This window comes from Lathamus discolor, chromosome 18 (genome assembly GCF_037157495.1).
Source record: "Lathamus discolor isolate bLatDis1 chromosome 18, bLatDis1.hap1, whole genome shotgun sequence".
Taxonomy (NCBI): Eukaryota; Metazoa; Chordata; class Aves; order Psittaciformes; family Psittacidae; genus Lathamus; species Lathamus discolor.
The window spans coordinates 1,296,658-1,321,781 of record NC_088901.1 but is presented as its reverse complement, the minus strand read 5'-3'; the positions used below and the strand labels follow the sequence as shown (position 1 = coordinate 1,321,781).

At 48.7% G+C, this 25,124-nt stretch overlaps 3 protein-coding genes across 5 annotated transcripts in view; all 3 read right to left on the bottom strand.

Moving 5' to 3' along the window:
• Positions 1 to 849: 849 nt before the first annotated feature.
• ADPRS (ADP-ribosylserine hydrolase) lies at positions 850 to 6,119 on the bottom strand. The gene is made up of 6 exons (XM_065697977.1): positions 5,818 to 6,119; positions 5,049 to 5,145; positions 4,015 to 4,222; positions 3,721 to 3,905; positions 3,531 to 3,631; positions 850 to 2,999 (listed from the first exon to the last, which is right to left on the bottom strand). Exons 1-6 carry the CDS (start codon positions 6,059 to 6,061, stop codon positions 2,707 to 2,709), a joined length of 1,128 nt encoding a protein of 375 aa, XP_065554049.1. The 5' UTR covers positions 6,062 to 6,119; the 3' UTR covers positions 850 to 2,706.
• Positions 6,120 to 6,670: 551 nt separating this feature from the next.
• Positions 6,671 to 12,127, bottom strand: TEKT2 (tektin 2). The gene is given in 10 exon segments (XM_065697976.1): positions 6,671 to 6,872; positions 6,874 to 7,047; positions 8,036 to 8,115; positions 8,345 to 8,488; positions 8,927 to 9,034; positions 9,369 to 9,483; positions 10,036 to 10,179; positions 10,700 to 10,905; positions 11,507 to 11,632; positions 11,972 to 12,127. Coding segments are annotated over 10 exon segments (1,308 nt in total). The 3' UTR covers positions 6,671 to 6,817.
• Positions 11,552 to 25,124, bottom strand: part of LOC136023488 (protein argonaute-3) — a 38,929-nt gene continuing 25,356 nt past the window's right edge. Inside the window, exons 19-20 of one of the 3 annotated variants that reach the window (XR_010616610.1) lie at positions 24,700 to 24,869; positions 11,552 to 11,632 (exon numbers count right to left, since the gene is read on the bottom strand). Coding sequence is in view for 1 of the 3 variants with exons in the window: in XM_065697970.1 (XP_065554042.1) it covers positions 24,761 to 24,869 (109 nt within the window). In the remaining 2 variants the exon portion in view is untranslated. Of the gene's footprint in view, positions 11,633 to 12,061; positions 12,144 to 14,140; positions 24,870 to 25,124 lie in introns of those variants that run through there. The other 2 variants (XR_010616611.1, XM_065697970.1) reach the window with 2 other exon arrangements.

The window sequence follows — 25,124 nt, the reverse complement described above, 5'->3', positions numbered from 1 at the left end:
TTCCTGTCTCAGGAAGTTCATTTTAGAAAAGGATGAAATCCAGACCCTTCCACACCGGCAACTGTAACTCGAGGAATTTCGGGCAAAGTGTTGGGGATTCCCTTTCCCTCCTGTTTTTCACTATGCCGCTTGCTTTCACGATCTTACACAACCTCATCCACAGCCAACCTCCACATCTTAAGCAGCAAAAGCCATTCAGTAACATATGGAGGAAACGGTGAATCACCTGGAGCAAAACACTTCCAGAGGCTAAAAGTACACAGAAAATACATTTTCCCACCTGATCTCCTACCTGGAAGAGGAGCTGCTCCTTGTCACAGATGACACTTCTGGACAAGCCTGGCTGCCACGTGGGCTGACTCCTACAAAAGGGATGACGAAGAACAAGTGGTTCTCCTGCCAGTGGTGGGAGCACGCAGCAGACACTGTTCTGTGTGTGATCGCTGCACATCGTGCTCTGGCAGCTGAACTCCTTCCACATGCTGGTCCTCACTGCAAATGCAGCCTGCAAAAGAAAAGGTCCTCTCCAGTAAACCCCTAACTCCCATTATGGCTCACGCGCAAGAGGGGCTGCCTGAAAGTGGTTTTTCCAGCAGATTTCTAGTGTTCAAACTCACCCCAAACGAAGCACAAATCCTGGCTACACGAGAGATGTTTCCATCCAGCACCAAACAACTTCCACTCTGCTTTCTACAGATTCAAGAAGTCAAAGCAAAGTAGCTTCAGGTTGAGTCTTAAAGTGAAGTACAGCAGGGGAAGAAACAGCCTGGCGATTTTCATACAACTCCTCTTGTCATTTAGTACAGAAGCACAACTTCATGACTTGAATGAAAAGACAGGAGCAGTGGCTAATTAGCAAAGATGACCAAGTGACTTTTATTTCTCTCCAAGGAAGCCAGAGCTCAGTGTCTGAGTACACATTTCAATTCTGGCCTCAAACGAGCTGTATTTTTCTGAACAGGAGCTCTTCCGCTCTTTGTGAGTTCCCAACATTTACAATTACAAAGCTGCTTTAAAAGGAAAATCTCTTTCTTTAAATAATCACATGAATATGTTCACACTTGTGGCAGAATAATGTGGAAAACCCGACTCTGTCCATCTCTGATCTGCATCACAATACATAAATATACAACAGACCGAAATTCCACATGCTCTCAGAACAAGAATTCGCTTATACAAGGAAAGCCCGTTACAGTGTCACACAGAACAAGGGCACTAGGAGGAAGCAGACTACAGGAAGAATGGAACGACCTGGTTTTCCACAGACACTTTTTCCACACGTGCCTGCAGCCTGACACACACCAGCACCGTGTGTGATACCGGCAGGGAGCAAGCAGGGAACAGTCACAAGGAATACTAGAGCAGTAATAGAGAATTACATGGTCATAGGCAGGATTATAAACATTTCCATATGGTGACTGCTTGCCTCTTCCTTCCTTTTTGTTTTCAATTATTACACAGCTTTTCAACCCTCTTTAGATGTGCCATATCCAAGCTATTGCTCCCTTTCTGACCAGCTCCACTTGGCAAAGGTTTTAGATACAAGACTCAGGAACAACCCAGCTTTGCTAGAATGTTCTCAGCCACCAGTACCAGCTTCAGATGCACAAGCTGCTTGAACTTTGATAAATTCTCCCCTAATTAACTACATTTTCCTTTATTTTCAAATGATTCTTACCAAGCACAGAGTTTTAAAGCTGTAAGAAGTAACTCCTGCTTCCTGCTGAGGTAGTTTCTGTCACTGATGGCAGCAGAACCAGGAGTTCAGTGCTTGTTAAACACCAGGTTTCACAACTATCGTCACCCACAGATTTAAACAGCAACTCACGTGGTGCTCTGGACATGCACAGGACAGCATTAAGAATGCAGGATGCATAGATTTGGAACAAAGGAGTAGCTGCAGCAGCGTGAAAGCCAGCGTGTAAGGGAACACGAAATGCAATAGATGAGGATGGTGCCAGGTAGATCACAGAGCAAAGAGCAGTAATGAGTCCCACCCCCATTCCAGCAGCAGCAGGGACCCTGCATGCAACGGCTTTTCTCCCAGCACAACCAGCAATGCAAAGGAAGCCCTCCTCCAACCTCTGCCACTGCTCATTCTGCCTTTAGGGAAGCAAACCTCCCTGGGACATCTACCCTCCAGCATCCTCACTCCACAAGAAGGGGGGCAACCCCTGCTGCATGCAGGACATCCTCCAGGGAAGTACCTCTGACAACTCCCACCTCCACCCCTGAACTGGTCAGGCTGAGTGGGAGCTGGTCTTTTAAGAGGGGTGTGGAGCCTATTAAAGCCACTGCAGGACAGGCCACTGAAACAAAGGCCACAGCACAGTGGAGCAGAGGGAACCAGCAAGAAAATCAGTAAATTCAGACACCCACCCAGTAACTGCAATGACAAAATGGCATAATGGTGGACAAAGCAAGCAGCAGGAATCTCATGAAAAAACTAGATGCCCCTGTACACTTCAGAGGAGATGCACCCACTGTCCAAGTGCCACATGCAGCCCCTTCCCAGCCAAACCGCAGCTGAAGGGTATATCCCCTCTCTTCTGAGCCAGCTTGTGCCTCCAGCTCTCAGCTCACAGCAGCATCTGGCTCAGGTGGAGGCTCACAGGTGTCTGCAGTGTGGATCCACCACCAGATCCTGACCAGGAAAGCAGAGGTGACCACCTGCCTTTGCCTTCCAAAACACACTCCCCTTGGCACTCAGAGCCGCTGGCAGTAGAGTTCATACATGCTATTTGCCAGCTTCTGTGTCTCTTGAAAAGCTTCACAGCTCTCCTCCCAACTTGGGGGTATCTGTTCCTCCCCATAGTAAGCTCCTGCAATAGCTCCTGCCATGGTAGCAATGGTGTCTGTGTCTCCACCCAGAGAGATACAGTAGATGATGGTCCTCTGCAGGTTGTTGTAGTGATCAGGAATGTCTGGGTCAGCCTCCATACAGCGCAGGAAGGAGTAAATCGCAGTAGGGACAGACCTCAAAGCGGCGATGCCATTGCCTGTAACGAAGCCAGGCATCATCAGTGCTGCAGAACATTCCTGTCTTCCTTCCCACAGAAGGCCTTTTTCACTTCTAACCACAGCTTCCTATTGCCAGTTGCTTTCACTACTGGTATTATCATGACAAGGTGCACGAGCCTGCATCTCTAAGATCTCCCCATAGTTCCCCAGTCCTAGTCACATCCAGCTATACGAGTATAGCTTGGCTATACACATCTCCCCATTCCCATCCCACATGAAGATCTGACAGCCATTAAGACAAGAGATCTCAGAATACTAAGAAATATGGTGCACAATTAAGTTTTTCTTAGCAAGACATTTTTCCCCGCCTGTACAAAGAGGGAGTCATTGGGTCAAGACTCAAAATTACTGGCTGGTGAGCACAACAGCCTGTAATTTTCTAGCACATTCTATGCCTACAGGCAGCAGAGGCTGAAGTGGCAACCTGTGGGAGGACACGTCAGCCAGGCTGGCTGAGTCAGTCCTGCTTTCAGCTTTTTCCTAGTACTTAGAGTAAGAAAGGTACTTACCCAATTCAAACAATACATCTGCTTTTGGAACACTGCTGAGTTCCAAGAATTCCTTTATTTTCTTTAGGCGCCTTGAAAAGGGTAAATCTTCAAATCCCAGCCTGGAAACAAACAGTACAATGGAGAAAAGAGAATGTGAACTCAGAATAAACTGTACACAGCAGAGTCAGTGCTCCCCATAGCTACTCACGCTCGTGCGTCAGTAAGAGACTTATCATCTGCCTCTACATCTTCCATGTGGCTAATGAGCTGCTCCAGGAAGGTCTCTTTGCTGACCTCTCCCTGCAGGGCAAGATGCACAGCCAGGGCCTGCAGGATGGCTCCGTTGTAGCCCAGCGAGTTGGCATGGGTCAGTTCAGCACTCAGCTTCGCAAACTGGGAATGAAAACACATCCTTAGCAAGCCTACGTGAGAGATCCTGCTGAGCCCGGCCTGACAGCAGCACTGCCAGAGCTGAGGTGCCCACAGGAGCCAAGCACGGTACCTTCTTGACATCCTGGACATCAGAGTAGGTGAGAGAGATGCCTGCCACCCTCATGGCACCACCATTGCCATAGGAGCCTTTCCCATTAAACTGGGCTCTTGCTGGTTCAAAGACATCGCTGCACTTGGGGCTCAAGAGCTTCTTGAAGACATTGACAACAGCCATCCCATAGCCCCTGTTGGGTTCCTTCTTGTACTCCTCAGCAAACCTGGTGTGGGTGAGAGCGCAGCAGGTGAGGAAAAACACAGGGGGCATTTGGTCTGTTTCCAAAGTTTGTAAAGAGGCTGTTGATAAAGTGAATTAATAACACGTGGGTAATTCCATAACAGCCAGGGTTCAAGTGATTCAGTTCTGTAGGGAAAGAATCCGATTCCCAAAAAACCAGTGTGAAAGGAGGAAAGGGTGAATAAACCATCACCTCTCACAACCCACTTGCTTCCCTCTTGACTTTGCCTTGAAATAGAAACAAACTGGAAACATTTCCATGGGTCACAACCACAAAGAAAGTCTTTTGTTCGAGTTCAATGGAAGAGTTTTCTAAACAAATAAATGTTCTCCCTTAAGTGGAACCAAATGCTCGCAGGGCTGTGGATTCAGAAAGGAAATGGATCATAAACAAACTGGAGCTGACCTCACTAATACTCACTAACTGAATTAAGGGAAGTACAAACACAAATAGCAACAAATAAACATGAAAGAAAATGCTTCTGCCATTTCTAAGCTTCATCTTCCACAAAGGTGGATATACACACACAGCTGCAGCACAGCAAGTCCTATCCTGCTTCATTCAAGGCAGGCTCTGAACCTGTGCTAGAACTAATGCTGCTGCTTGTTCCTGGGCAGTGCAAAGCACACAATGAATTACAGGATTAGCCATCACTTTCCTATTTTCCCCCTCCACAAACTAACAATGACTTTGCCTTGGCCCCTGCCCCCTTTCCCAGAACATTACAGCGATTGCTTAATCGTAAGGGAGTTTTGCCTTCACTAATAAATGCCAACACTCCAGCCCCTGAAGCTGCTGCAGTCCTTACCTCTTGGCCATATCAACTTCATCAAACTCCCTCTTGGCCAGCAGGGACTGCACCACCGACCTGCTCATGGCCGTGTCATCCGTGTATGAGAGCGTTTCTAGAAGAGAAGGTCAAAACATGAGCACCCAGGGGCAAACTCTGCTCCTCTCCATCCCCACTGCCAGCACCTCCCTTCTCTGAGGCCTAATTCCCTGTACAGCTGGATTACAACACTACCAGAGGTCGCCCAGCACTCAGCTTGTCACTGGCTCTGGTCATCAGAGGAAGGAACAGAGCAAGAGAGATGCACCCACAGCAAGAATGAGACATTTACAGGTTAGTAAGAATCAAGAGGAAGTGTCTGATACCCAGAGGCACATAAGGACAAGTGACACAGGTCGCTTTCTCAAGGATCTTGCAGCGTATGCTGATGAGAAGAGAAAGGACTATTGCATTTCTGGACACGACTGCAAACAGAACCCCAACAGGAACACATCGTTGCTTGCTAACAGTTCAATAACCTTCTTGCGCTTCTCTTACTCCTAATCTGGGTTTGGAACCTCTCCTCCTTGCTGACACCCCTGCACTGCGCTACCCCGGCTCCCAGCACGATACATGAACCGTGCCTGGGGGCACCCATGGGTGTCCGGGGAGGTCCCCGCGGGGGCGAGGGGCAGGACCGGGGGCACCCACGCTTCGGAGGGGCTGGGGGGGGGCACCCTAAAGCCCGAATCTGTGGGGTGCTGGGGCCAGGCCCGACCCCCGTCCCGCTCCCGGTGTGCCCGCCCACCTCTGCGGGCGCTGCCGGCCGCTTCCCCCTCATCGGGCGGCCCGGCCGCCGGCTCCAGGCCTCGGAGGAAGCTCAGCAGATCCGGCAGCTTCACGACGCTTCTGCCTTCGAAGACGGCGCCCAGGCAGTCACCCAGCAACGCCCCGGCCAAGCAGCCCCGGAACCGGCCGGGTCCCGGCCGAGGCCGCGCCGCCGCCCGCCCCGAGCCTGAGCCTGAGCTCGACCCCGACCCCGCCGCCGCCATCTTCTACCGCGCCGCCACCGCGCTCCTCCCGGCCGCCAGGGGGCGGCTGCCGCGGACGCTACCCCCTGGCGGCTTGGAGGAGCGCGGCGGCTGCGCCGGCCCGAAAAAGCTGGAGCGCAATTTCCCTATGGATTGGGAAAAGGCTGGGTTTTAACGTAATTCCTCGTTAGAAGTGAGCCCCAGCCTGCCTTCATCCTGGGAGGTTGCCGAGTATCATGTCCCACCTCGGGGAAGAAAAGCCGGCCAAGTCCCGGTGCAGACCCTGCGATTCCTCTTGGGAAGAACGTGCCTGGAATAGAAGCAGTAAAATCAAGGCAGGGCACAAGCTGCAATTCCGTTTGAACAAAGCAGGAGCCATAAGGAGGCAGAACAGGCTCCAGCACCTGCTTCCATCACTGTGCTCCCCGCGAGGGCAAATCCCAACCTGAACCTGCACAACCCCAAAGGAGCAGGGACGGGCAGCGAGCGGCTCGGGGCGGGGGGCTGCCAGCCTCACCCCATCCCATTCCCGAGCCCTGCCTCACACCTTGAAGGGTTTCAACCACTCAGGAGCCCCGATGGAGTCAATCCCTGCCATCCAAACGCTTCCGGCGCTGTCAGATGACAAAGTTATCTTGGGCACAAACTGGTTTTATTGTTCGCGATGCTCCTGGGAGCATCACACAGGGACTGGGGGGGGCACAGACAGTTATATAATAAACTAGGAGGGAGCAGGATTCCATTCTCCTAACACGACACAGATGTGCGCTTCCCTCGCTACGGAACGCAGTCAGTAGCTCTCGCTTTCACCAGCTCCTGCTGCCCGTTCGTCCACACAGGTTGTGGCCCTGGGGAAAGTCGCAGCCTCCGGCAGAAACCGCTCGGAGGGAACCAGGAGCTTCCTCCGGGTGTCCATGCACTTGTTGTCCAGCACCAGGGAATTTGTTTTGTAGCCAAGATCTGCCCGGATGCGGTGAAGTTGTCGGTAAAGAGCATCCAATGAATCCCTGTGAACAAGAAGTGAAAGGAGTTGGGTTCAGGCACCGCGCTCACTGCCCAGGTTGGGTGGGAAACACCTGATTTCCCACTTTCTGGCAGCAGAAATCTCTGTGCAGCATTTGCCTTTGCATGAAGAACAAAGGCATGAGCCGGCTCTTGGGGCTGAGCAGCCCAGCTTGGGGCTGTGAGCAGTGAGCTCATGTGCTTCCTATGAAGCATCCTATGGAGCCAGACTGAGAGAGCTGGGCTTGTGCATCCTGGAGAAGAGAAGGGTCCAGGAAGAACTTAGAGCAGCTCCAGTGCCTAAAGGGGCTACAAGAAGCCTGGAGAGGAGCTTTGGGCAAGGGCCTGTAGGGACAGGCCAAGGGGAATGGCTTGAACCTGCCCGAGGGGAGACTGAGATGAGCTCTTAGGCAGAAGCTCTTCCCTGGGAGGGTGCTGAGGCGCTGGCACAGGGTGCCCAGAGAAGCTGTGGCTGCCCCATCCCTGGCAGTGCTCAAGGCCAGGTTGGACACAGGGGCTTGGAGCAAGCTGCTCCAGTGGAAGGGGTCCCTGCCCGTGGCAGGGGTTGGAAATGGATGAGCTTTAAGGTCCCTTCAACCCAAACCCTTTGATTATGGACAAGGATTCTATGATTCTGTGATTATTCTGTGCTGCCCCTGGAGTGTGGCACAGAGATGTGCCCAGCCCTTCTCCTTCTTCCTCCACTTTTCACCCATTATTTTTTCCCCTTTTAGGACTGTCTGTGCCCGGTGAAGCCAGAACCAAGCAGGGACCATGGGAACCCCCTTTGCCCTCCCACCACACAGACCTCTGCTGCCTCACCTGCACCACGCTGCCCAGCCCAGCTCCCCACCAAGCCCCAAGAGTTATTTCCACTCCTGAGCTGAACGGACACAAGCTCAAAAACACAGCTTCTGGAAGCGTGCAAGCTCCATGGCTGCTCACACAGTCGATGCTGGGCCACCACACTGCCCCAGAGAGCAGGACACTCACTGTGACTCTGCCAGCTTCTGTTTGAGAGCACGGATGGTTCCCTCCAGCTGGTGGACCTCATCCGTTAGCCCATACTGGACCTGCGAGGTGGAGAGGGAGAAGGCAGTGAGGAGGCCTGAAGTGGTGCTCCCCAAACCCATCAGTTCTCTCCTCCCCCTGCTAGCCCAGCTGTAGCCTTTATTTCCTCGCTCTGAGGTGACTGTAGGACCCAGAGTTCAGCCCCACTGTAGTTTTCTCCAAATGCATCCATACCTTTCAGACCAAGCCCCAAGCCCAGGCAGTTCCCCCCCCAGTCCCTCCTGGCAGGACCTGATCCCGGCAGAGGTCTGCACCGGGTCGATAGGTGCGGGTCTCCAGGCGGGTGTGCGCCACTTTCAGATCCTGCATCTTCCTCCGAAGTTCTTCCTCCAGGTGTCGGATCTCCTCTTCCATCTCAGCAATTTCCTCCAAGGTCTAAGGGTACAGATAACTAGCGTGAGGGACAGCAGGGATACAGACTGGAAGACAGCCCCCAGGCCTCTCAGGCTTTTACTGTGCAGGGAATAGATTTTACACAAGGGCTGCTGGGCTTCCAGGTGCTGAACCCCACTGCTTTGTAGTTTGTGCTTTTCACACAGCCCAGGCATGGTGCTGCTGGTGGTTTATGGCCACAGCAGTCGAGACCAGGGTTGAAATGAACAGGCCAAAACCTGGCACTGCTGCTGAGAAATCCCCAAGCAGCAACTGTGACAGCAGAAGGAGGAAGGATACTGCAGGGATCACAGATGTGCCCCTTAACAGATTCTATGTGGAAACTATCCTCAGGTTAAATAGCTTTCCGCATAGCAAACAGCCTTTTGGGTTCAGTTCCCACCCAAGATTGTGGTTGATAACCAAAGAAGCAACATTTACGTTCTGCTCCTGCCATTTCAGTTCATCATAGGCTTTCTCCAGGTCTCTAATCCTCTTGCGCAAGGCAAACTCTGTAGCTACACGCTGAGCCTCCAGCTCGTTGTTTGTCTGAAGAGAGAACAGGCTCCAGTCACATATCTAGGAGGTGTTTCCTTCCCAGCTGCTGCTTGCTGGGTTGGGACAAGCCTATGAGCAAAACCAGCTGGGTTCTGGCTGCCATGCAGTCCCTGCAGCCAAAAGGCAGGGAGCAAAGGACAGGTACGTGTCTCCCAAGCTGCTGACACTACTGCAGGCTCCACAGCATCAGCAAGCTCCTCTCTTATGAGAGGCCTATGGGTCAGTGCTGTCTTTTCAAAGACTCCCTTCCCTTGGCCACAGCACATGCCGGCTCATTCTCCCCGTGGGATCCAGAACTTCTGCACCACCAAAGGGACTAATTTACCTGGGCAATGGCAAGCACTGTGGCTTCTCGGAGCTCAGCAGAGGTTTTCATTTCTGCCTCAGCACGCTCCTTGTTCCTCTGGCTGTTCTGTTCCCACTCATCAACCGTAGTTGATCTGTGAACAAAGCAGCAGTTATGAAAATGAGTATTTGCAAGACGGTTCAAAAGGGACCACCTGCTGCAGGCCAAGGTGGCTTTGTGCAGCACAAAATGACTCAGGAATTCTGGAGGTTGTGTTCTGCGTTATTTCCTCACACCAGCAGGAAATTGCTACCCCATGGCTCCTGCACTGAGCCCAACAGCTGCTCAAAACAGAGACACATCCAAACCGTGCTATAAAACACTAAGAAAATGAAAATGGGGAGCAACACCCCCACCATGAGCTGTGCCAGCATGGCTGATGGCATGCTACTGGGTAGCCAAGCACAAGGGAGGGAGGCAGGGAAGCAAGCTCCTCTGGTTTTGTGGTGACAATTTAGATAACTCCCAAAAGTCTGTGGCTTCACAATTCAGGAGCCACAACAAATCCCAGAAGCCAATTCCTGTTCAGAGCTCTCTCCAAAACTGCACCCACCAAGCTGGGATAGAGCACAGAAGGAAAAAGCATCCCAGGGCTCTTTGAGCACCAGCATGGATTTGGCCACACAAGGGCAGGTTTTTTCCTTACCCATTTGGGACCTGAGTTGGGTTGACCTTGAAGGAGATGTTGGGAGAGTTTACGCTGAGGGATAAGCACATACGATCTAATTCCAGCGCTTCCATCTTGCACTGGTGGTCACTGCTCAGCTGCTGGCGAGCTTCCTGTAAGAGGCTGCAGAAAGCAGGGCTGGGGTCAGCAGTGAGCATGCCAAGGGGGAGGCAGCTCAGACGTTCCAAAGCTTTCATCACATCAGCCATCCTTTCAAGATGAGTGATGAGCTCCTGCCCTCCCAGTGAACTTGGCCCACCTGGGTAAAGCAGCCTGCCTGGCTCCCCTATGCTCTGCTCCAGCATGACTCTGCTGAGCTGAGCTGCCCACCCTCCTGTAGCAGGGCAGTGACCCAGCATGGATTAGAGCCCAAAAGCTCTAACACCTCCAGGTCATGAACCAAGGCATGTGGCACAAGGCTTCTGTCTGGGCCAAAATGTTCCAAGGATGCTGATGAAGTCTTTCCCCTGACATGCTCTACCCTACAACCTCAAACCCCACAGACATTGACAACAACCCTCAGAGGCTCCTCCGAGTGGTTCCCTGCCTCTGGCCTGCTTGCCACTGCTCAGCATGGCACTGGAGGCACGTTAAACTACTGGGGCCAAGCAAGGAGGACAGAGCCCGGTCACATTTGCCTCACCAGAGCTGTTCGAAGGCTTCACTCGCTTTCTGCTGCAGCTCTCTCTTGGCTTTGTCTACCAACTTCACCTCCTTGTGCAGCTCCTCCTCCACAGGGTCCCTCACCACATCGATGGCGCGGCGGCTCTCCCGGAGTGTCAGGCACTCAATGGCAACATCCAAAGGCAGGTTCTTTGCCTGAAGGGCACGTTCTGCTGCCTCCTTCACCTGGAAGAAGCAGCCTGCTGGGTGGATGCAGTCTCCTTCAGGGCTGGGAGGAAGAAAGGCAGGGGAACCCTCCGATACCCTTGTTAAGAGGGCTTTGCACTGCCTGTCTTGACAGTTCTGAAACCTTTTAGCAAGTCTGGAATGAAAATTACAAGAACCAAGCACACTGGTCTTCTAGACCTGCATTGCCCCTGGCTAGAGTCTAATGACTGCAGGAGCAGCACCTTCTGGGTTTTGAACTGAACGAATCAGAAAGGTCCCACTGCTTTCCTCTATTTAAAATCAAGCAGTTGTGAATGATGCTGCTAACATATTTCTCATCATCCTTCAGAGCTTTAAAAAACCCCAAACAACAAAAACAACCCAAAAGCCCAAGCACGAGCATGCAAGGCACAGCTCCACGAAATGGCATGGCTCAGCCAAGAACACAGTGATGTGCTTTCCATAAAGCCATTTCATCAGGTATGGGTTTTGGGAGACCTGCAATAAAACCCCTTGAACTCCATATGAGCTTGCCCATTGCAAAAGAAAAGCCTCAATTATTTAACATCCCGTGTTGAGGGCGTAAGTTGATTCCCAGCCATCTGTCTTCCCAACATACTTTGGCTAAGGCATCGATTTCCGCATCTACATCTGCGAGGCATTTGTCCAGGGTCTCCTTCCATCTGTTCACGCTCCTGATACGTTCAGCCAGGCGGGTTCGGTTGTCGTGCTCATCCCATTTTGCCTGGAATTAGGGGAGAAACTCTTATTCTTAACTTGCAAATGTGAATATTGCCGAAGCTTTTCCCTATTTTCGGGACTGACTGACCCCTCACAGAGTACAGCACCACGTTGCCATTCGGTCTAATGATCATCCACACGAGCAGACAGCACAGAAACAACACAGGGATTTCCTGACAGTACATGCGCATCACTGCACGTGGGTTTACAGGAAATGGAAGGATTTAGCATGTTCTGTACGGGTACAGCCTTCTCCTGGCGCCTCATCCATACACCCAGATCCTGACACAGCCCCATACCGGGCTGGCAAGCCCGGGAGCAGCCTCCCTGCCGCACGGCCCACCTGGTTGCTGGTTTCGTTGCGGAGAGCTCTCGCTTCCTGCCGGACGCGGTGCGAAGCAGAGCGCAGACGCTGGGCATCAGCGGAGAGGAGCTGGGAGCTGGTGTGCCAGTCCGGCACCGTGCACCGCTGCCCCGGCTTTGTGCTCAGCGTGGCCATGGCCCTAAGCAGGGGGCTGAAAGGGAGGGGAGAGGTTTGTGTTTCTTCACAGGGATGCATTGGAAATGGAGGTGCAGCCACAACCTGGAAAGCTCCTCAAGAGAAAAGCAGCAGCAAGCTCTAACCTCGCATACAGCACAATGCAGACACGTGCCCACACAGCAGGGGAAGCACAAGGGTGCGAGACCGAAGCCCCCCTCTGTCCCAGGCCAGGAGGAAGCCCTGGAGAACGGCGCTGGTCGCAAGGAGGTGCTCACTGCACCATCTCCCATTGGTATCCATTGAGCGGCTGATTACTGCTCCCGTCACAAGGCTGTAGGCTCAGCCCCAGGGGAGCTGAGGGCTTTGCAGGCCCAGCGGAGCTCAGAGCCACCCCCTCGGCCACCCTGCCCAGCCCTGCAGAACTGCAGGGAAAGCCCCAACGCAGTCAGGACGGGCCCTGGGGCAGAGAACGTGGCTCCCGAACACCCCATGCCCGGGACCCCCCCCCCGCCCTCTCGGGCACAGATGGCTGGGACAGAGCTCCTTGAGCAGCCCCAAACACACCCGAGACTGCTGCGGGACAGCCGCGGAAGGCAGGCAGGCTGACAGCGGGGCCGACAGCGGGGCCGCAGAGGCCCTGCAGGGCACCCGGGCCCTCACCCTGCCTGGCCTCCGGCCGCCCTGGGCAGGGCACCCACCCCAGCTCCGTGCCGGGGCCCCGCTGCTCCCTTGGGGCCCGCCCCGCAGCTTTCTCGGCCTTCCCCTCACGGCCCGGTCCCGGTCCCCCCACCGCTCCCCTCAGGGCCCGGCCCCGCTCCCCTCATGGCCCGGCCCCGCTCCCCTCACCGCTCCCCTCAGGGCCCGGCCCCGCTCCCCTCACCGCTCCCCTCACGGCCGGTCCCGGTCCCGCTCCCCTCAGGGCCGCCGGGCCGGTTGCCGGCAGCGCACGGCCCCGTTGCTGGGCAGCGCGGGCGGGGCTCCCCCGCGCTCCCCTCGGGGCTCCTCGGCCGCGGAGCCGGGGCAGCGGTTCATGGGGACGGGAGCGCTGCAAACCGAGGCAAAACAGCACCGAAACGGGTCCTCGTCGTTAATGGGACTTTAGAAATCAACACAGAACCGAGGGGATGGGGCGATGGGGTCCCGGCCCAGAGCACGGCTCCGGGCAGCAGGAGGGCTTGAAACCACTGAGCCCAGCACTTCCGCAAGGGCTTCCTCGGTTTTAAACCAATGCCATGGCGTTAAAGCAAACGCAAGGAAGGAAATAAAGCGGTGTAATGGCAGAGACGCACAGCACCTCCCTCCCGGCAGCACCCAGGCCAGGCCAGGCCTCCCCCTCCGTGCCCCCCGGGTCGATGCGATGTGAGTCTATTAAAAAGAACAATTAAATCATCACATATGCGTTTCCAAACCAAAAAAAAAAAAAAAAAAAAAAAAAAGAAGTTTATTTTCCAACTGAATACGGTTCGTTTACAATACACCCAACTCGGTGGTATCTAAAGCCAGCAGAGCGCTGAGGACCGCTGTGCGTCCTGTGCACACTGGTACAGAGGTTACAGGTGGGAGGGAAGGAACAGTGCCCGGAGGGGACGTTTCGTTGTGCTGGAAAGGAAGCGGCTTGGGACAGGTAGAAAACTTGGCATGAACAATCCGTCCGCAAAGGGAGAAGGGGGCAGAGGGGAGCGCGTCCACCCCGCGAGGACAGCTCAGGACATGGACGCCCTCCCGCCGCGCACGGCCGCAGCCCCCATCCGCAATACAAATAGGCACACATGGTCGAGATGGGTAAGTAAAAATAAAGGCTTTTACCAGTTTTGTTTGCCATCCGGTTACAATCTCTTTTGTGCAATGTCTCAAGTCACGGCTCGACTTCGGTCTTGAAACAATTCCCTTTTTGCTTCAAATCCCCCCCCAGTACCTTCATGGTGGGAACACAGTCAAGTTCCTGCTTAACAAGCAATGGTTAACACCAAAACGAGGGAGCAGTTACCAGCATATCATTAAGAGCAAGACACATAGAAGGGAATCAGGGAATCTCAATTCACCAGACTGGTTTATTGGAATTTTACTCTGAAAAGGAATCCCAAACAGCACAATATTTCTAATTCAAACATATGGTATTCAATACGCAAAATTTATATGCACGACATTGCTTCCAGAAGTCTCCTAAACACACACAGCTCCATCACTAGCAATGGTTATGGCACACACTATGCCACCTTCTCCTGAAAGATACTTATACACCCATATTGGCTCACAACCGAATGCTACCAATTACTGTGAAAGCTTTAAAGTAATACCTGCTGATAGACAATGCTTTTATCCACGATCAGACACCTCCAGGCCACGCAAACAGCCCAGTTTTTCCCCAGACAACCTCGGTTTTCCTCATGACAACCCCCAATCCACCAGCAGGCTAGCTGGGGAAGCTGAACTGCTTACAGCAAGTGAAGAAAAGGCGAATACAACAGGAGGATCTGCATACCCTGTGAGCCCAAAGTGTGTCACCTAAGCTGTGAAACGCAGGTGCTTACGCCGGAGTCGCTGGTTGTGGCAGGAGGAGCTGGGCAATGAGCCTGTAAAAATCAACATTTCAGACCAAAAACTTGTTCTGCCAACTTTATTGCCATGCTGAGGTTAGCTTTTCCAAACTGCCTGCGAAACAGACACCAAATGCAACTCTCTAGAAGCAGGTTTTTCTACAGGAAAACAACATTAAGTTGTCTCAAGGCTAGATTCAACACTGAAAACTGCAGAAACGACAACATCTTACTGAAGGATAGAAAATAAAGTCCAAAGAAAACTAAAAGAACCCTATAACCACAGGAGGAAAGCGATGTACAAAACCGAGTACCCAAAAGAAGCCATTCTTCACTGCCAAATTGCCAGAAGACAAACTTCATCTCTAGCAATCCTCCTCTTGCTGAGGTTTTCTGCTTCACCACTTCAAGAGCACTACTCAAGTTTCCACTTTGCTGGCTCACCAGCAGGTTCCCAAACTTCAAAAGGTTCTTCCCATTTAGCATTGCCCCAGTGGGTATTACTCTGCTATTACGTCTGAGTGAGCACTAACCAGCAAGACATGGATTTTCTATCAAAGAAACTGGTTTTAAATCTATTCAAGAGATTTCCAAGTGTAAGCATAATGAAAGTTTAGGAGTTATTATTTTAATAGCTCTTTTTTGCACACCTGGACGGGTTGTGGACCTAGGATTTATGGGCTTGCACAGCCCTGATCTCAACATATATTTTTCTGCGTTGCTAGGTAGTATTACAGTAGGTATTAATTTTCCAACTTCCAAATGGGTTTGAAAGATTTACATAATTCTCAGCAATGGAAAAAAAGCCCAACTTGCATTTAAACGAACTTGCTCGCTGACAGTCTGTTTTGCAACAAATGGATTTCCTTAAAAGAAAACAACAGAGAAACATCATGGGACCAAACCCAACAGCTTTCCTCGGCAGAGCTGCAGTGAGATTAAGAGATGGGCTCTGAATAGAACTGTATTTACTGAAGATGCAAGAAGGTGCTCAGCTTTGTAGAGGTGATAGCGCTTCCACATTGTGGTTCATCCTCAGAACACTAAGAGCTAGCTCTCATAAGGCCATGTGAATCATCAGAAATATTTTCTAGATAGGGTGAAAAGCGAGGCAGGGTGGTTTAGCCAAGGTCAGGGAGAGAAACCATTTCAGAGCCAGCAGTGAGACCAGAGTTCCTGGCCGGACAACTCATCAGTATCACAAACCTGCACCAAAACCAACCTGTTTGAAAAGCTCTTCCATTTTGGTCTGAAAAATCCACTTTTTTAGCAGCTTTAAGCCCGAAGTAGCATCTAAGGACACAGGTGCTCACTTTGGCACAGCACACAGTCTGTAACAGCCTTCCCTCTCCTCGTACCTCGGTATCAGAGGATGGGGGATCTTTTCTCCCCTCGTACCACTTTGCTAACCCCTTCCATACCCCAGAGACCACACGGTTTTCTACAGACACCACTACCCTCAGCTGCTGGCAAAACTGGCTCCTGAAGGATGATGTCGAATCCTCACCTCCACATTCCCACACTTAATCAGACCTCTGCTCCCTGACATTCCCTGCACAACATTCTTCTTGTCCTTACAACTACCAAAGGGGAATGCAGGGGAAGAAGCGATGGAGTGTACGGAAAGCTGCAGGAGCATGGTAAAGAGTGAAGACATTACTGTACAGGCAGCATTCAGATAAAGGCAGAATTAATGATTCTCATCAGACAGAGAAACAGGAATTGCAAGTCTACCAGGAATTACGTTTATTTGATGACATTACTCTCCAGAAGCCACTTCTTTTAAAGGCTTCTTCTCTCTGGGTAGTTCTAATTCACAAATAATTCAGGGCTCACTTTGCTTAAGTAATTCAACACAAACCCAACTCCATCCTGAGCAAGGACTTCAAGCTTTAAAAACAGTTCAGGAATAATACTAACCATACTACCAATGCAAACACAAGTTTTCCCAGTTCTGTTCTTGATCAGAAAAAGGCACATGCTTGCTCTTGGTGAGCTCAAGTCTGACACCAACAGATCAGGACACCTCAGCTCGTGTTTGATGTTCCCATTGATTTCCCTGAAGTGGGAAAATCCTGACATCCACCCAACTCCTACCCATTTATTTCTACAGGCTGTTGCTTTCATCGCTATCACACCTCTCCCACATCCACAGCTGATTCACCTTCCACACAGCCACAGCATCCTCCACACGGCTAGTTCTACACAGGCAGCGAGGGAGAGCATCCTGCCTAAGGGAACAGGGAGGTAGGTAAGAGCTGAGGAAAAGCAGAGCAACTGTAGTGCTACAGCAAAATTAACTCTACAACTGCCTGCTGCTGTTTTTCTTGGTAGCCAGGCACACTTCAGCGTGAACTGCATGAAAACTGCAACCAGAAACCTACCAGAGCATCTGTGTGGTTTGGAGGGGTCAGATACTGCTCACAAACCCCTCAGCTTTGCTGTTTCAAATAGCACCGATCTGCTGAACCCTGCATCTGCTTCAAACCAGGTAAGGTAGAGTCGAGGCTGAGATACAAAACACAGTTTGATTTAGTTATACAGCTGTTACAGGCACTGCCGCCTGGTTCTCAGCACTGGCCTTTTAGGATGTGAACAGGCACTCAAATACAGGAAAATGCTTTTCCCCTCATATTTCCCCTTAGTTTTTGAAGTAGTCATATAAGGTCTTTCAGGGTAAACTGTGAGGACAAAGATACAGGTTCACAAGGCTTTAGCAGCATGAGTTTTTTGCAGTATATCGAGCTTTTTCAATACAGAGACAAGTTTCCTCCTTGCATTTTTTAGAGCTTTTTACTACTGGTTTAATAGCACAGTCACCACTACCACTTCTCTTCACAAAACACAGCTCAGTCAGCTTAGCTTTAGGATTAATCCCAGCACCATTTACTGTGAGTAGCATCAATTACAGCAAATCCTCAGTCTCAAACTCTGCCAGGAAGGAGGATGAGTTAAAACTATCCATGTGAATTAGGTTACTGCGGAGTTTTTGGTTTGCTGTTTGGATTTTCTTTTTATACTTGAAGTATTTTAAGAGAGTATCTACATCTTCAGCAGTTTCTTAGCTTGTATTTAAATGGGATACTTTAAATCCCCATGCACCCTCCAATGACTTCAACAGAAACATACAGAACATTTCTACTGTGATTAAACCCATGGATGCTACAGTTCATCATCACCAAAGCAAGACTTCTAGGAGGAGATCTGTGCCCAACAGAAACCAGCATCATCAGATGCAAAGTCCACTTCATTTCTTTTGGTAGAAAGAAGAGGCAGCAACTTCCTTCTAAATCTCAACAGCTTCAGGTGTTAGCGAAATGTAGATAGAAAATAAACTGGTTGATAGGCAAGGGAAAAGAGTATTGCTGCAAACAAGCTGACGGTGCAAGATTTTTGGCCCTTTTTGTCTAAAAGATAAAAACACCTACTACTAAAAGGGACAGAAGACAGAGTTTTGGCTCAGACTTTAGACTGAAAAGATGCTTTCTAAATCCTAGCCTAATAACATTAAGAGATCAGGAATATAAAATAATTTAACATCATTGCAAGCTTAAATACCAAGTGGCATTGGGCACTGTAGTAAGACAAGAAGGTTGGTAGCAAACTACAAGAAACATCAGTTCATTTCTCTAACTTGAATCAGAAGAAATCTACACAGCAAAAATACTTGATCTGTAGTCTCGGTGGGTAGCGGGAGTGCTGAGCGTCCCTTTCAACACCGAGGTGTGGGTCACTGCCCCACATGGGGAATGTTGACCCCAAATATTTCATCAATCAAATTAAGAGATGTCAAAAAGCTCTGCTAAGTCCTAGAAATAGTCTGGACATGAACTTATTCCTGCCAAGATGCCACTTGCAATAACAGTGGGAGTTTTGCGCTTAAGCTCCTGATATTCAAAAATATCCCGACCGACATCAAGTTATTCCACATCTGAAATGCCCAGTACTGTATGAACAGTAATAAAATGAACCTAAACTGATTTCTGTTTTAAAGAAACAAGGTACCAACTGAAGCAGTCTGTCTAGGAAGGTGTTTTATCGTCTCCTCTCAAACAGGACTAGTTAAGCTGACTTTAGAGAAGAAACCCCAAACATTCAGAAACTTCTCCCTCCTAAAAGTAAGTTTAAAAGCAACACACAGACCAGACACACAGACCTATGAGCTGCACAGAGATTACCAATAAATATACAGGAACACCACAATAAAGGACAAGGTTCATCATAAAAGAAAAAAAGTCCGATAACTGCTGTTAAGACCGTTACAAAAATGAAAGTTGTGTATTTTTTGCAGGCATGTGCAAGCACATTACAGTGTAATCAAAGCAGAACTTTGCTATTATTATTACTTTATGCAGCATTACAAGGTTACTGAGGTGCAGTGTTTAATAGTCTAGTCTACAACTTTTCCTGACTGGAGGAATGCTCACCAAACTCACCATGGACCCAAGCCCTGAGTGGGGCAGCACTGCCCATCCCACCCAGTGTATCAGTACCCCCAGTCCCATCGATACATGGCACACCACTCCTTTAACCACCCAAGCAAACTTGCTTAGGACTGACCATCTCCTAAGCCTTCAGAGACAGCTTTAAGTTTGTCTACATCTTTGGGAGCACGCTACGTTGAAGAGATGACATCCTTCAGTAGCTATGGATTCCCCTTCAGCACTGATTACACCGCCCAGACTCCCGTGCTGCTGCTTCTACATTTCCATCCCCAAATCCCCTCAGTGTGAAGAGGTGAATTGCATTGACCAAATCAAACCCAATCCTAGCCTACCAGCTGAATTTGGTGATCGCTCCTCAATGCCTCTCCCTCCAAGGGAAAACACCTTCCTGGTTATTCTTGGTCCTGACTCAGAGAAGCTGATGCTTGAAAGTACCTGAAAGATACCATCAAACACTTGGCATTTTCAATAATTTATCTTAGATTTTCAGCCACGTACAACTGGAAAATAAAAATCTACAGCACCATCTTCTAAAAAGGCACTTTCTGAGGACTGTCTTGCTTAAAAAAAATAAAGATCACTCCAAGTTTTAAACAGTGGAACTGCTTGGTTTTAAAAGGACCCTAATGTTAACTACCCGTGTTAGGTGAGGGGGTACCTCAGACAAGACAGGAAAAGGCCAGGGCACGAGGATGGCATCTCTCCATCAACACCCTTGTTTCCATAAAACCGATGCTTTGAGATCTTCCCTCACAAGCCTCTCCCTTAAACTCCTTCCCCTCCACATGCACCTTTGCCTACTTAGGGACAACAATTTGGTTTTGTTGTAGTGTCATAGAGATCAGAATTCTGGAGACTCTGCTAAGGAGGTAAAGTGTAGGATCCTGTACCCATCTCACAACTACCGACAGTACAAAATCTCCTACTAGCTGAAAGCATCGAAAAGCTCAAGCTCTAACCATGCTCGTTTCAGGTTTACAAAAAACAGTGGGTGAATTGGCTAAATGAAGCTTTATTTAAACATGGGCCGAAACAAAGATCATATCCTAGCACCCAGTATCGGTCTAAAGTACCACCTTTGGGTAGAAAAGCCAGACAGGAATCTTTCCCTTTGACACCCTAACAGATTTTCCCCACTAGATCCAATCAACCTGCCAACAGCAGCCACGAAACACGACAGCACGGAAAGGGACAGTATCTGCCTGGTGTGACCAGACACTGGGATGGCCAGCTAGAAATAATGCTCTCTACAAACTGAATGTATAGTTTCAACGTACACAACCCGAGCTTTTGATTCCTTGGTTATAAAAGTGCTTTGAGAAAGGTTCTAAACCCTCAGTTCACAAAAGGGAAAATATCGAAAGAGGACAAGATATGAAGGAAGTACATATATATATTAAAAAAAAGGCCTCAAGCTTTTTTAAGCGTAGGCTGAGCTTGGAATTTCTCCACAGTGGATTTCAAGACTAGTAGAAAACCAGTATTCGCAGCTGGAATTTGTACAGAAGTTGACTATCCAGTATCTTACATTGAGCATTTTATAGGACAAAAATTCATACATGGAGAAGTGAAACTACTTTAGGACCAATAGCATCTTGAAATAGTTTGACTGACAGCTTCCAGAAACCCATTTTACTCCCGAAAACCATTTCTGTGGCCAAACAAACTTCCAAAAGGATGCCACAATGAACGCTATAAAACAACTGCTGGACACGTTTAACCAGATTCCACACTGAACAGTAATACAGCGATCCTGAGTCAAATGGCCACACTGAATTGCCCTACAAAGGAAAAAAAAGCTACTTCGAGTGGAGTTCATCATTCTGATAGCAGATGTTGCAAGCTGAACGCCTCAACCACAGAACACTCTACTTTCCTCTCCAAATCTGGATCTACTAGTCGCCAGAGTGCAGGTTTTGGCTGGCTTTCTGCTAGGTCACAGAGCCCTGCACCGGCCCCAGGAGCGGTTCTGGCTGCTGGCACGGTACCAGTGCGGCAGGTTCGTGTGGCTGATGCCCAAAGGCTCCCCTTGCCCAGCCCAGGGCCGGGCCCTTGTGCGTGCTCCCACCACAGGAGCGATTAGTGGCACTTGTTAGGTACAAGTGAGGTCTCCTGCAGTAACTGGTACAGCAGCCTAGGAGACAGGAACCGTCTGTCTAGATTGGCTTAAACCCGAGGCCGGGATGTCTGCAAAGGAAGTAGAGAGCTGTCAGCCATCACCCACATCCCTCTTTGGACCATATACAGGCAGCTCCCAGGCAGAGGGGGGATCTGGGAATCTCTCTCGAGATTTCCCCAAACAGCACATAAGCTTTTGAGATTAATTTTTTTTTTCTATTTTTTTTTTTTAAAGGAGAGCAGGTACAAAAATAAAAGAAATCCATATACTCTGAAAATATACTGGAAACTGCCACCACAGATGAGGTACCATTTATCCCGCCCCCCCGCCCCCAAACTGCAAACATCAAAATATATATGTTCTTAAACAAAGGAAGAATATCTGGCTATTTAATCTCAGTTAAAATGACAGCACCCTTTGTTACACTTGATATTTCACACCATTAATTCTCTTCTGAAAAAACAAACCAAGATCTCTAACTAACCTTGATTCCTTGCTTATTCTCCTCATTCCTTAGTGCAGTAATTGTCCATCTCCATTTAAATAAATATAGCAGCTACAGCATCATAAATGTGTGGCCCTCACAACGTCAGTAACTTGATATTGTAATACAAATAAGTATCGGCACTTGACGTAGATATTTGCAAAACCAAGAGTAGAGATTAAAACTTCCAAATACTCTTCACATGAAAACCAGGTGAAACGCTAGCTCGACAAGTCACTGAAGTCACTTTCCCACTGAAATTTCACTAGTTTATAGGTTTTGGTGAAAGTAGCAAGCCAAAAAGCTTCTCAAATCGTAGTCACTGAGGGTGGGCAGGATGAGAAGCAGACGGTGTCTTTGAAAGGAGCTTTAACAGACTGTTTTAGAAAGGAACTTTCATCTGAACGCCAGAAATGCACAAGAAGTCTCTCTAAAATATTTGGTTTTGTTCAAAAAATTATCTATTTCAAAACAATTTTCTGTAAAAAGCCTACCCTGACCCTTTTCCAAACAGAACTAGAAGCTCGAGTGCTTCTGTGAGAGAACTGTCAGGTCACAGACGAGAGAAAACGTCTGAGAGACTGCCTCAGAAACCATCCTGCTCCAGTTCCTTCCTTACACCAACCTCCCTGCAGCAGGTTTATCTGAAGGGGCTGAAAGGCAAGAGCATTAAGAGGTCAAGGAGCACGGCTGGGGGTCTGCGGGAGCAGCCGATGAAGGCACACGGCTCCCCAGGCCCCAGCGATCCCCGGATGCATCCTGGTCTGCTGAGCCTCCCTTGATCCTGTCCTGCCTTCCCTCTGAGGCTCCCCAAGCCAACTGCCCACTGTCACGACTATTCCAGTGCAATTTAACGTTGCAAAGTTAGTCTTTTTTACATTATCCTCCTTGATAGTGGGAGATAAAATATGTATATACACTAATGGTTTAGTAAAGCTCTTTGAGACAGTGTTGTGAACAGCACTACGTACACTTCAATACAATATACAAATGCACAAAATACAGTACTTTTGTTTTCTGGCAGACAAAAAAAAAAAGGGGGGGGAGATTCATGCCTGTTGAAGCAAAATGGGCTCAGATTTTAGGCTCAAAATACAGTATATTGGCAAACAGCGGATTTCATGAGAATGACAGGAGAGGAGCTACTTAAACCAACCCACTGGTTTTCATGTGGAGAGCAGGTGGAGTTCAGAAGGGCTGGGATAACAGCAATGCCCATACAAAGGATCTGCAGTATATATACTATGAACCAGTGCAAATAAAAACAGTCAAAAATGCAGTTCACGAGTTTACAAAGTGCAAAACTCCCCAGTCCCCTCGTTGAATAAATGCTTGTCTCTGACATCTTAAATATTGTTTTACCTTTAAAGTGGAATGAAAGAGTCCCGTTAATTTGTTTCACATTTCAGTGATTTGACATGTTAGAACTATCCCAGCCCTCTTTATTTGCAAAGTGAAATGAAGTTACCAATAACTTAATTTTAAAAGGAAAGTCATTATCAAAGAGGAAAAAAGCCTAAAAACTTCTATTAATTCCAGACATTTTAGTGATGTCAAATAGATTTAACTACGCATGTAAAAACTTAGAGCTTAATAAAAAACTCTTTCCATTTAATTCAAATATCCTCCACGTTTCAAAGCCAAAAATAAGGCCAGTTCCTTTGTTAAATCAAAATCCTGCAGTGACAAGTAAAGCTTGCAGAGTTCTAGAAGCATTTTTGCTATTGTTTTTGATTTAAAAAAGGAAAATTCAAGATTCCTTCTGACTATAAAACTTTCCTTTCAAAATTAAGGCTTTTACTTTGTCCTTTTAAAATCATGGAGGTGTCCATTCTTCCACAGTTAGTGGTACAAACACTGCTTCAGCACAGCTCAATGGACACAGTTTTCCTTTAGAACGCTTATTGCACTAAAAGATAGCAAAACAAGTTGTCAGTTTCTTTCAAAAATAAACATGGTTACATTTCTAAAAAATAAAAGTTGATGTTGACCATATGTTCTGTCATCATTAAATTAAAGCATTATTATTACTCTAATAAATATAAAAGAAACAAAAGGAAGCTAAACTTCAAAAACACATACATATGAAATCACATTAAGGTGTGAGAGGCAGCAAGTAAACTAGCATTTCTTTTTTTTCCCAGAAAGACCTCAGCTCTAAAGTTTCAGTTCTGGTGTTTAGCAGATGTCATCCCAGAAAACGTGGGACACTGGATCTCACGTGAAGCTTCACCGTATTTGACTTGCCAGATAGAAAAGAATTGAAACTTTTGGACTAGGTAAAACAGCAGCTTTAGTAAATTCACCAGGGAGCAAGACGAGTTTGGATCACTACTGCCTGCACATAATACCACTAGCTTCTTTGCTTGCTTTTAGAAAGGGAACTATTGGAGCTGAGAACTCCAAAGCTGTGAAGAAAGACACAGAGGCAGCAGTTGGCTAAACTAGGTTCGAATTGCTGGGTTAGTGTGCAAAACATCTTCCCCCCAGTCAGCTGTTTCTAATTAGTGATGTACATTCAAATGCACTTGGATATGTTGACATTCGAATGCTTAATGGCAATATTGAAAGATTCCTCAATGCAGTGGGGGTACAAAACTCGTTGTTTCGGGGGGGGGGTTTTTTTTGCACACTTCCCAAACAATCCTTGGGATTGTTCCTCGAGAGGTGCTTTGCTTTTTTAAATGACACCATGGATTTTCTCATTACTGTTTTTTTGCAGTTGTGCTGCCGAGCAACTTGAGGTAAAGGCATTTTAAAGAGGGTTAAACTACGAGAGAGTCAAAAAAGAAACGAAACTAAAACATGATGGTGGTGCTGCCTACAGGAGCCCGCACCAAAAAAGCAGTTGGCTGGTTTCATATTGCATAATAGTGCTGTGTTCCTCAATGAAGTAAACAATCTTCCTTGCGTCAATTTAAGGGTTTAGCCTCTCACCCCTGCACAGCATCAACTTCAGCACGATCGGAGGCACACCCCCTAAACCAACCCCACTGGAAACATACATTGTATGTGGCTTAATTGTTCAGTTCTTCCTTTCAGTGAGTATGCTCCCCGTCTATTGACTTAAGCGAAGTACATCGTGCGTAAGGTGTCTTGGTGAATTTGTACAGCCTTCGCGAGGGCCTGCGGGTCTCTCCCATTGCTTTGTCCTGAAACATGGCTTCCTTCAGCACTGCCACAGAACAAGACAAAAAACAAGCAGTGAATCGCATTAATTCGGATCAAAAAGCTGCCTTCACACCTCTGCTTTAGGTGAGCAATAAGTCACAGAGCTGGATACCGAGCAAAGGCTGCTTTATTCACCCAGCAACCCAAGGCTTTTGACATACCCCTTTACCTTAGCTGCTCCGTTTGTTCATCTCAAAATAAGCCTATTACAAATATACTGATGGCTGGAAGCGTATAAAATACTTCTGCTGTACAAAGC

What these genes read in the sequence shown, in the direction of transcription:
- ADPRS (XM_065697977.1), bottom strand. Translation starts at nt 6,061, where the DNA reads ATGGCGGCGGCGGGGTCGGGGTCGAGCTCAGGCTCAGGCTCGGGGCGG. An exon ending in GAAGTTGATATGGCCAAGAG is followed by an intron (nt 4,223 to 5,048) that starts GTAAGGACTGCA and finishes CACCCACACCAG; the next exon opens with GTTTGCTGAGGAGTACAAGA. An exon ending in TCTCTTACTGACGCACGAGC is followed by an intron (nt 3,632 to 3,720) that starts GTGAGTAGCTAT and finishes GTTTGTTTCCAG; the next exon opens with GCTGGGATTTGAAGATTTAC.